General features: G+C 34.3%; 1 protein-coding gene across 1 annotated transcript; it reads right to left on the reverse strand.

Annotated features, from left to right (window-relative positions):
• Positions 1 to 5053: 5053 nt before the first annotated feature.
• Positions 5054 to 11980, reverse strand: LOC113523749 (uncharacterized). The gene is made up of 5 exons (XM_034312700.2): positions 10700 to 11980; positions 9898 to 10037; positions 8604 to 8710; positions 6339 to 6484; positions 5054 to 5455 (listed from the first exon to the last, which is right to left on the reverse strand). The coding sequence occupies exons 2-5, from the start codon at positions 10009 to 10011 to the stop codon at positions 5205 to 5207; spliced, it is 618 nt and encodes a 205-aa protein (XP_034168591.2). The 5' UTR covers positions 10012 to 10037; positions 10700 to 11980; the 3' UTR covers positions 5054 to 5204.
• Between the last annotated feature and the right edge of the window lie 436 nt (positions 11981 to 12416).

A 12416-nucleotide genomic window follows, 5' to 3' on the forward strand; every position in this document is an offset into this window, starting at 1 on the left:
TGTTTTGGAACATGGTTAGAACTAAACTCTGCAGGAAAGTGGCTTTCCAGGAGCTGGAATGAGGAACACTGCTTTAAGACATACCATAACAGCTTGGCAAATTTCATTAAGAGGCCTGTCAAAACTCCTCCATCTCAAACCAGGTGATTTAATTAATCTTCTTAGATGCCTTTCACTGCAAGATTAAAATGTAAGATTGTGTAAACATTTTAATTTTGTGGCATGCAGGGAAACTTTCAGTACATTTTTGAAAATCTTGTATATTTAACATCAATATTATCAATAAAGCAGTACCATAATGATAACTGTTTTTAAAGTTCACTTGATTTTGTATTCAGATGCACCAAGAAAAGAGCACATTTCTCTATGTTTGAAACCACTGGTAAAAAGCAGCTATAATTTCATCTACAACTAATTTAAGGCACTTTAAATGAAGTTATATTCATTCTGAAGAGAGACTCAGTAGACACATTTAAATGTTTAGATTCATTAGAAACAAGCGAAATGTAAACTACCACAGTTCTTGGTAGGTAAGCTAACAGAACACGATAGTCTACACATATAACAATATATTTAGATAGTCACTCTAGCCAGCTTAAACGTTCAATGCAGGACACTTCTCTCTGTATCCTTTCTTGGTTGACTGAAAGACAAGAGTATAAAATTACAAGAATCTTGTAGTTTTAAGACAGAACCACCATTTAGGCAAAATCACATTTAATTCAATAACTGTTAGTGTTAGACTAATACAATTAGCTTAAAATTAGTGTGAGGGTTCAATCTTTGCTGATGCCTTTATGTCTGAGACTGTTTTGCTTGATGCAAAGATTCTCTCTCTCTCTCTCTCTCTCTGCCTACGGCAGGTAATGAAAGCACAAAGAAACACACATACGTAGACTGAAGATGAGATTCTTGTTACCCTCCTCCTCTCCATCTGCAGCTAAGGCTCGACCATAGAAACCCATTCCAAGTTATTTTATCAGTCTAGTAAACAGCTCAAGAAGACTAGGAAAATTATAAACAACCGATTATTATAAACAATCCATTCAGACTACATTCAGTCATACACTATATACGATTTAAAATACCTTGCAGTTCTTTTGCAATCTGCAGCTTCACAAAGTCCCTATAAACCAGATTATAACATGATCAGCATTAGAACTATTATTGAGTGACTTTTCTACAGAGAACAATTTGAATTTAAAGGCTACATGTATGTACAGTTAAAATCAGAACTGAATAGCTATTTAAGGATGATTAAAAAGGGTATCAACAGTTGTGAGATTACACAGGTCAGGTATCATCATGGCAATTACACTGTAAAACCCAATGAGTTAAGTTAACTTATATTAAGGATCGCCTTAAACGAAGTTTTAAAATTAGTATGTATGAGTACTGTGAACCTATCTGCATTTGAGTCAAGTGTACTTACATTTTAGTTTTGGGTCAGCCAAACATTTAAAGTATTCTCAACTTAAAAGATTTTTAGTTTATTTCATTAATTCAATATATTAAGCAAACATAATGAATAATAATGAATGAACAAATCGGTTTGAGTTTTGTTAATAGATCTAATTAGCCTGAATTAATCTAAATGACTAATATAACAACAAATGATTTAAGGAAACTACTTGACTTTTATTAAGTAATGAAACTGTAAATTATTGTTACTCAAATTACTCAATATAAAGTTACACAAGAATATTGGTATAAAGCAATGATGACAGAAAAGGGTGGTATTGTTAGATACTGTTTATTGAAATAAACATGTCTGCAAGAAAATTTGCAAGTTCCTGCCTATGCTTTACAAATTTACAATCACATTTCTCCATTACAAAAATGGTACCAAAAAAGCCACACTGGCAAGATTATTTGATGATAAATAAAACAATTTCACTGGGCTTTGAAGTGAAGTGACTTGTGGCCAAGTATGGTGACCCATTCTCGGAATTTGTGCTCTGCATTTAACCCATCCAAGTATACACACACACACACACACACACACACCTGGAGCAGTGGGCAGCCTTTTTTTGCTGCGGCACCTGGGGAGCAGTTGGGGGTTCGGTGCCTTGCTCAAGGGTCTCACCTCAGTCGTGGTATTGAGGGTGGGAGAGAGCCCTGGTCATTCACTCCCCCAACCTACAATCCCTGCTGGACCTGAGGCTCCAACCCACGACCTTCAGGTTGACCTTCGGGTTGCAAGTCCGATTCTCTACACAGGTAGGTCAACTCACTCTACTACTCTCCCTAATCAAGTGAAAACAGTGAAAACTCAAGACTTGAAAATTCAAGAGAAAACTCTCTGAACTAATAGTGTTACAGGAAAAAACTCAAGAAACAGGTTGTATTTCTAAATGAACCTGAACCAAAAGTTTGTTTTTAAGTGCAAGCAGTTGCACTTTGGCCTGTTCTTTCATCAAGATTCATCAACACTTTCTGGATGAACTCAAAAAATGTTGTCAGCTTCTTTGCGTAGCTAATGTGGAGGGCATAATGTAGCCCAAAAAGCAGAACCAGTGCACTGACCAAAGATTTGCCAGACATCACAGTGTTTCATCACAGACAAAGTCCAGTGGGTTGAAAGGAAACTTTCCTCTTCCTATGATACCAACTCATCCCTTCTGTGACTGTTCTTCTTCCTAAAAGTATTGAAATAATCTTTGTCAGTATATATTAACATTCTCCAATGTATTTATTTGCACAATGAAATATCAGACTACAGACTACAAAGAAAAGTGGTGCTTAAGACCCCAAACAAGTGGAATACACAGCAATTCAACCACTATACCCAAGGCTTGCATTAATGTTGCAAAAAAATATGGTCAATACATTCTAATGTGTATCCTACCTTGCTTGAAAACCTCTGATGACTCTTCTTTCAGACAGCTGTAGACTTGCCAAGACTGTAGTTCGAATGACATTTATATCATTCTTGTGCTTAAAGAAAAAAAAGTAAAATTAGTATAATTTAACAGACATTAGCTGCGTTTACATGGACACTAATAATCCGATCGTAATTGGACTAGAAGCACAATCAGATTTAAAAAGTCACATGTAAACACGTCAATCGGAATGAATTGGCCAAAACCGATTAAAATTTCATTCGGATCGTAAGGGGTGGTTTAAACCTTTTCTAATCCGATGGAGAGGACATGTAAACACTTCATTGGATTGAAAATGAAACCAGATAGTGCTGGGCATGTGCAATGTACAAATCACGTAATGACGTATGACGCATGGCTGTCAGTGGTATTGGGGCTCTGACCGTAGCCTCACCAGGTGCCATGTACCCCTCCACCATTGAGCATATTGTCATAAATAACTGTCGTTTCATCCTAAAATTCTCCTTCCACTCCTCATCTGTGAAGTGGTGCAAGATGATGTTGTCCCACCAGTCCTTGCTTCGGACCCTCATCCACAGATGCCTTGTTCTGGGCTCGGGAAGGGGCATTTTAATTGCTTGATAAATACACGCAGTACCGCACAAAACATCACGCGCTCGTCGTCCTCTAATTAGCAGCTGAAATAGGCAAATGTTAAGTCTGCTTTTTAAAACGAAAAAAGAAGCAATGGCCAGAGAGTGGCTGCTAGTATCTGCATGTTGGAACGGCGGAAAACGTGTATTCATGCACTGTGCGCATGTCAGAAGATCAAATCCGATTCTGTCATGTAAATGCGCATATCAACCCGATTACTTTATTCAGCGTTCTTGTAAACACTGCGATCGGATTAATTAATCTGATTGATTTCATTCCGATTGAAACAAAAAGTGTCCATGTAAACGTGACTAGTGTAAGCAACATTTAAGGCCAGTTGACAGACACAAATCATGATGAGACAACTTTCTGCCACTGTAAAACTGGCTACACCATGCAACAGTACTACAGTTATTAGCTGACACTTCTATACAAACCAATGTGGATAGTAGGGAATCTCCTTGGAGCAACTTCAGGTTAATTGTTGGGACATATCAGTAATAGTGTCCCCGGTGTGATTTTAAATAACAACTTTTGATTGCACTTGTACTTGTACTTACACAGTACAACACTACAACACTACAGGCCGTCAATTTGTTCAATGTGTTCATCATAGGCTTTTTGTAGTGCAGCCATCTTGTTGCCAGTGGCACTAGCCTTCACTGCCTTTGCTCTGTGAAGATTAAGAATCTGTGGTGTGTTTGTCCAGGGAGGAGTAAAATGTCTGCTGAAGGTTTTGGTTGGTGATGTGGTAGAACTCTGCAAGCACCTGCTACAATTAATTATTTGGAAATATGTCAGATGACAAGAATATTCTATCCAAATGCCCCATACGGAATATATGTACACATATGAAATATACATATATTAAATATATGCACATAGAAAGTGAAACCATATATGTACATATATATCTGCCCATATATAAAACCTATTAGAAAATGGAACAATCTCATATATTGACATATAAAACTAGCCCATATAAATATATATGTTTATGTATGTATAATACAGTCTTTGAAATATATGTCACATATATAATTATCAATATATATGACATATATTTCTTTGTACAAATGTTTAATATACAAATTACACATATATGCATAGCATATTGCTTACATACAGTACATGTTACATATATATGTCCCTAATGTATGTTTTTATATAGTCTTAGTATATATTTTACATTTAAAATGAAATATATATACAAAATATATTTTTGATAAATGTAAATTGAATATATAAATGTCATATATAAAAACATTGTGTGCACATATATTTTGAATGTATGTTATGCTCTTATATTAGGTATATAAATTGCAAAATATTTTGCATGAATGTATGGTGTAAACTAAACAAATGTAATAAACATGCTTTCATAAATTTCTTACATATTTTTAAATATAGGTTATGGACGTGTACTTACACACTTGCAATGCAATGCACATGGCGTGCCTAAGCCCTATACGGTAAACGGTGCAGTTAGCAAAAAAGAAGTAATACAGTAAAACAGTTAAAACATTAAAACTTTATTAAAACTGTTTTAATTTAAAGAGAAAAACTGTTAAGCTGGGCAAAATTAGAAAACTACTAAACACTGAACACACAACTATTGAACTGATTATGTTTAGTTAAAACTGAACATTTTAGTTTTATAACATTTATTTAAGGACATGCAAATTATAATCACCTAAAGCACACCAAATTAACACAGGACATACTTTGTTAGGTAGACAAACTGCATGTTTCTGAAATGTAGGCATTATTCAGAACCAGGTGTAAAGTGTCATCACACTGATACACCAAGATGAAACTGATAAATTCTGATGGTTTTACTGTCACATTTGGTTTAACACAATTGTAAAAAAAAATGAGCCCAATTAACCAAGTGATGTACATACTAATTATTGCATTAATTTTTGCTCTGTCCATGGCCACATTTGTTTCCCCAGGGTTTGCATTTTTGGACTTGCCACCTAAGAAAGAGCAACATAATGGAAATTAGAACGAAATCAGAATTAACTCCACTCATATCTAACTACTCAACCATAAATTAAAATTTTCAACCTAATTTTTGGACAGCCTGCTTCAGTAAAATCGGTATAGTGTAAATAGTTAAACTCAAATTATTTATAAAGCATCATATTTCAATGTAAATGTAAATGAGTGTACATATATCTGTAAATATGCTAAAATTACTATACTAGGGTAGTTTTATTTTTTGATTTTCACCCCTTATCCAAAGACTTCAGATATGAAGTTTAATCTACATAATTACCAAAAAATAATAATTATACAGACACATACACACAATAACCTAGGGGTGGGCGATATACCGGTAGAAACGATTAACCGGTAGAAATTTGTCAACTGGTAGAGATTTTGGACTATCGTCTCTATGGCAGTTATGAGCTCACTTCACGTTGATGTGCGCGTGGTCATGAAAAATTAACGTTTGCACACATTTTTAAGCACTGCAGTTTAAACACAAGTGATTTTAATCTGTTGAAACACAAACGCATGTGTAACAGTATATTGGATCCGGACTTCACTCTTAAAGGGGAAGTTACCCAATATTGCTCCTGTCTTGTCATTCATGTTAATCAAACAGCAGTTGACTAAATCACTTTTGTACCTTTAATAAGAAGAAATTCATATATATGTGTGTGTGTGTGTGATATTGACACTGGTGATAAGAATTATGAAATATCTATGGTATCGAAGATTTTATCATAAAAAACGTATTAAAAGAAAAAAAACTATATCGTGATATATATCATTATCATAATATAAAATTTCTCATATCATGATATAAGATTTTGGTCATATCGCCCACCCCTACTATGACCAATTGCATACCTCTCAGATTGCTCTTTAGAAGTGTCTCAATATCAAATACTCCAAGTAGAAGCATCCGTGCCATGGTAGTGGGGCTGTTTGCATGGCTAGCTGACCAGAACACATTTTTTTGGCACACAAACTCTTGAGCCTTGGTGAATTTCAAGCTGTGGGGAGAGGACAAGCATGCATTATTATTAAAGTGATATTAATAAATAAAACATTGCTTTAACAAAAAGTTTTTAGGGGGCCTGATACAATTTAGTGTTGCATTACATACTTTCTATACTATTACTACTACTACTTCTACTACTATTACTAAATAATAATAGTAATAATAATAATAATAATAATAATAATAATGTTTTATTTATATAGTTCCTTTCAAGGACCTAAGGACATTTTATAAGGCAAGATATCAAGACATCGCAGATCATACAGAAATGACAATTAACATATGACAAATAATAACCAATAAACAAACAAAGGTTGAAGCATAAAGGGGGAAATGTTTACAAAACAAAATGAAGGTGTGTTTTAAGTTGTGTCTCTAAGCTCAATGCACACTGTGCGATTTTGGCCAAGATTTGGCTGTCTCAGACAAATTAAGAAAATCCTAAACAATTTCTGAAATCCTAGGCCAAATTCTGTAGTCTTTTAAGCGCTAGTTTGACAGGTTCGCCAACAGCCGATTAATGATTATTATCATGAATAAGTGGACAATTTAATTCAAACGGTTACAGTTATATAATGTAGTATGCAGTTTACATTTTTACAACCACATGGTCTATGGTGAAAATACATGAACTGCAGTTAAAAGTTAAGAAAAGTTAAAACAATTGTACTTGGTTAACTTTGTGTCAAATAAACAGTTTCTTCTAAAAGGAATTTCAATGCTGTCTCAAAATATTATTTTCTTGTTTTCTTTTCTTGAGTTTTCACCCTAACCAGTCATGACAGCATTGTGCAATGTCAAAGAATTTTATTTTAGAAATGGTCTCTTTTTGTCTGAGATGTTGCAACAGAAAGCCTTGTGTAGCTATGAAAATGATGTGGTATGGATCATAAGTTTCCTTTAGATGTTAAGAATCAAATATAGATAATTAAAACATGAAAACATAGCCAGATTAATATATTAAATATGCCGGGGTATTGACGCAAATTTCACAATTCAATTCGATTTCCGATTCGATTCAATAGTGATTATTTTGGATATATATAAGGTACATGGCAAATTTTCTCAAGGAAAAAACTCTCTCAACTGCTACTGTAAAATATAGTCAGTTGGTACTGCATTATTGTAACATTAAAGGTAAAAATTTACTGATTTGTTTACAAACACTTAATTTGTACACAAGGAGATTTTTATAATATTAAAGTTACAATACTATCTTTACATAAGTATGTTTTTTTGAAATGTAAATCTCTATACAGTGCCTGTCATATAAAAACATTTATTTAAACATACATTAAATGTTGAAGAACAAGAAACATTACAATGAATGTGTGATATGTTGCATATATTTAACAAAATGCTCCTCTCCAGAGTTCTTTTTTCTAGCTGACTAATGAGTTTATGGTCATTAAATATGGTTTTAATAAGGGAAATGTGACGTTATGTGACATCTTGTTGAAGCTGTTGTTAGCGTCTTTGAAGCATGGTTAAAGAACTGATTGAGCAATTACATGAGCCAGGATTCATTTCAGTAAATTGTCCTGTAGTTATTTATATACCTTCTGGTATTCAATTCATGTTTATTTCACACTTTTGCCCGTAACTGGTATTGAAGATAGAGGAAGAGATGATCTGTTCACGTGCGTGGCATGCTCATTCGTGCTCCCTTCACTACGATATTGCCTGCAAGGCACGCCACGCGATCTGTCACCGCAAGAGTGCTAAAACGATATTTATTATTTGCATTTCATAATAAGACAAACAGTTTCAAATCTGAGATTTTGTTTCATATTAAAAGTAACAAAGCACAAAGCTTATTGCAGTTTAATAAACGAGAGGTGCACTGCAATGTTATTCATTCATCAGCTGTAAACAGGCTAGAGTAATTGATTCTAGAGAAATACGAATCGATATTGTTTTGTAAAAATGAGAATCCATTAAAAAAGAGACATCGATATTTTTTACCCAGCCCTAATATTAAACATTGATTGTGTATTCTAAATAAGGTTTAAATATTTAACTTTTGGTTCACAGGTATGGTGAACAGATCGTTGGAGACCTTGCTGTTACAGCTGTTACTACAGTAGTGGTTAGGTAAACAGCATACTCACAGTTTCCTGTATGGTGGAAGGTGATGCCAGTTGTTTCTGTGGGCTCTGCTCCTTTGCTTCAAGCCATTCCCCCAGCTTGCACATTGTACTGAGGAGTTTTGGCATTTCTAGGGAGCAAAACAGTTAAAAAATTTAGATTTTAAATAAGGGCAAACTTATAAATATAAATATAAATAAATATTTGGAATTATTTTAATAAACAATTATGACTGACAACATTTGATTTTAGATTCTCTAATTCCATTTTGAGGGCTTCATTTTCTGCCTTTAATTGTGCTATGATGTCTGGCAAAGGAGGATCAGGAGAAGGTGAGGTAGGTGGAGGTGAAGCAGACAATGATAAGGCAGGTGAAGATGGAGCTGAGGGTGGTGTAGGTGGACAGTTAGGCAGCGGTGGTGAGGCAGAAGATGGTGAAGTAGGTGAAGGTGGAACAACTGAAGTTGTAGCTGAAGGGAATCAAGGTCCATGGTGTAATTTTATTTTCTTCAAAAGCTCCCTGTCCAAATTTCTATCACTAGTTTGCCTCTTTATAAAACATGACAAAAAATATTAGGACATTAGACAAAACATTAAAAACAAAGAGCTGAAAAAAATAAAATGATAATATCACACTCTCTCTGAATTTATCTGCCTCCATTCCCAATAACTACATGGGATCAGTTGCTCTTCACAACCAAGAACAAGAATAAGAACCTCTACAGAATAAGATGCCTAATTGGGCCTCTTTTCCAAATTAACAGAGGCAGAGTACGTACTACAATTCGGGCAATTTCAAGCTGTCTAATTATTCACCTTCATTTGAGGAATCACACACTGAACCAGACAGCATACAGGGAAGCAAACCACAACAGCTTCAGCCATATTTGTTGAATGATGAGATTTCTTTAGCAGAAAATGAAGATCGGCTTACCCAAAACAGTAAGCTCAGACATAATAGCAGAGTGGATAATAGCTGATGGCATTAAAACAGGTAAACAGATATGTAGACTTGTACATAAGCTTTATGTACCATAAGTAAAAACAAGCAGAGCAATATAAACAACTCTGACAGACTGCTTGTACTTGGCTGTGAAAAATGACTAATCCTGTCAAGATCTAGGGAAAGTTGTAGATTATTAGGTACTCCTAACTTTAAGTATTTAATTTCTAAATTTAGCAATTCATTTGCAAAGTTATAAGTAATAATGATTTTTTAATGTTATCTTTAAGCAACAACTTTATAGTGGGCAGCCAATTTTTTTACATTTGCAGATGCTAGTTTTGGGTCTCAGTAAAAAAAAAAAATGTTGTAACCTTTTTGGGGCTAGAAGGTCCATCATTACTGGTCTCCTCTTCAACAAACTTAGGGTTTGGCCTGCATTTTCTTTTGCTCAGAAGTTTTGGACTGGACTGACGTTGTGTCCTCATAAGTTTTTCTAGGGTGCACTGTTTCTCTGTGGGGGAAAAAAGGGGAAATACAAATTGTAGAATCTAAAACAAAAGATACAACTAAGGCTATGACAATGACAACAACATAGGCTGACCATATTTTTTAAACTTTTATTGTAGTGGACAGTCATGCACATGTAAGTGCTTATGCGCCCACAGTAAGTATTGATGTCATGATGGCGGACAGTGTTCAAAATATTAGCACACATACTGACAGGGAACGAATATCCCGCAAGATATTCTTACTTTACTTGAGTATTATTGTATTAGTTCTAGACCATGACATCTATAGGCAAATATTGTATTTTTTTCCCTCCACTTCGTGTGTCTGACAGCTAAAAGCTTACTTTTTTAAAGATATTATTCTCACATAACAAACATTTAGCTAAAGATCTTAGAATGATGCATTGCAGTGTAATAATCTACTCGTAGTTAGCTCTTAAACATGAACATGAAAATGCAATGCACACAATAATGCAGTAGCAAAAGTAATATTAAAAATGTAACAGTTAAACACAGTGAATATCTGCACAATTACCCGATCTGTACTAGCTTCGATCTGATCAGTAGCTTGGTATATAAATGGCTCATGCGGTTCAGCAATTATTTAAAATTTATTCTCCATGCAATATCAATGCGTGAATTATAATAAAAATTCAGAAATTACCTGCAATTTTATGCACCGTTGCTTCGTACAAAGGCCGTCTGCCTTTAGGTTTTTTCTTCAGTCCACCTCTCCACTCAATTAAATATACAGATGTGTCATCCAGTCCGTCTAAGAAATCATTATAATCATTATATCATTATAAATCATTATTAGCAGTTTTTTATGTGTGACGTTGGAACAGTGCTCCAACTTTCATTATCCGTTTCTTCTTTCTACTCGACAAGGCCCAACGTGTTCATCATCCGTTGGTCTCTCTCCTGAATGCGCGTAATTTGGCAGTCTTTTGATTACGTTTGAATTTTGGCGCGAATAATAAAGATGCCTATTAGGCAATGATGCAACACTAGGTATTGAGGGTGGAACGCATCCTAAATGCATTGCCTGAAATGCAGACTGAATGTGTTTCTATCATTCTGTATTTTTTTGTTTGTTTGTTTGTTTGTTTGTTTTTTAATCTAAACACCTTATTCAATAATCAGTAAGCATTAAGCATAATGTGTTCATTATGTAAGTCTCGGTTTAGGTCACAGCAGTGTAAAAAATAATAATAATAATAATAATTTGAACCCTACAGTAAGTAGTAATTTGTAGTAATTTGATTAAAATTACTTAAAGTTAGGTTAGGTCTGTATTTTCATTGCATATGTTTATACAATGAAATTCTGTTGAAGCAAACCAATTTACAGCACATAAAAATACTTTAAAATACATTACATTAAAATACATTAAAAATCATTATTGCACTGTCTGTTATTACATTAAACCCTGTAGTTACAGCATTATCTAAATACACGTAATATATGTATATTATGTGTGTGTTTGTGCATATGTGTATGTGTGTACATGTGTGTGTGAGGGAAGCTGAATTGATAGAAGTAGCTATGGCTTCTGTAGCCTGTCCACAGCTCTGGGAAAAAAGTTGTTCCGTAACCTATTATTCTGTGTTCCTGGGGTCTACCTGAGGGGAGTGTTCTCAGTCTACCTGAGTGGAGGGTGACAGAAAGGGATTTCCAGGATGAGTGATCCTGCTGAATGTTTGTGGCCTGTGTGAGAAAACGGTCAGAATAGATGTCACGCAGATTTGAGAGGGGTGCCAACAATACCTTCACAAACCTCTGCATATATAGTTTTGTCTGCAGCAGGTAGGATATTAGAATATTACATAGTTGAAAGATAATTTTCACTTTAAAATGTATAAAGTGTCTTAAAAGCAAGATATAATAAAGATACATAAGGATACATAAAACCCTTTTTTTCATTTTTTTTTTTTTTTTTGCTACTTGAGTATTTTTTTTATTTGAGAAAAAAAACTCAAATAGCAAGTACATGCAATATTATCTAAAATCCAAAAACAAACAATGCAATATAATGTTGTCCACTAATAAGGTTTTGTTTGAGATTAATACATTTAATTTCCCCCCAAATTAAAAGGAAGTTCATTGTTGCATATAGTATATAACAATACAACGCTTTTTCTAGTAAATGTAATTGCAACACAATGCTCTTTTTGTACTTCTAAGTATTTCCATATGCTGTATGTAGGCTAAATAATTGTATTATTGTATTGTCTTATATTATTTGACGGTATAAGAACAAATCTAAAAAATAGTAGCTAGTCCAAACTGGATGGGCGTAATTTAAAGCCCCCCATGAACATCTATCTTGACCCATTTGTGAAGGAGTGCACTGATCTACACGAGCGTGGCTTTGATTGGGT

The sequence above is a fragment of the Pangasianodon hypophthalmus genome, chromosome 17 (genome assembly GCF_027358585.1).
Source record: "Pangasianodon hypophthalmus isolate fPanHyp1 chromosome 17, fPanHyp1.pri, whole genome shotgun sequence".
NCBI lineage: Eukaryota > Metazoa > Chordata > Actinopteri > Siluriformes > Pangasiidae > Pangasianodon > Pangasianodon hypophthalmus.

Coding starts and splice junctions, on each gene's coding strand:
- LOC113523749 (XM_034312700.2), bottom strand. CDS start 10,011: ATGAGGACACAACGTCAGTCCAGTCCAAAACTTCTGAGCAAAAGAAAA. Junction 8,711..9,897: donor GACCTTCTAGCCCCAAAAAG/GTTACAACATTT, acceptor TTTGCTCCCTAG/AAATGCCAAAACTCCTCAGT. Junction 6,485..8,603: donor CTTCCACCATACAGGAAACT/GTGAGTATGCTG, acceptor CTCTCCCCACAG/CTTGAAATTCACCAAGGCTC.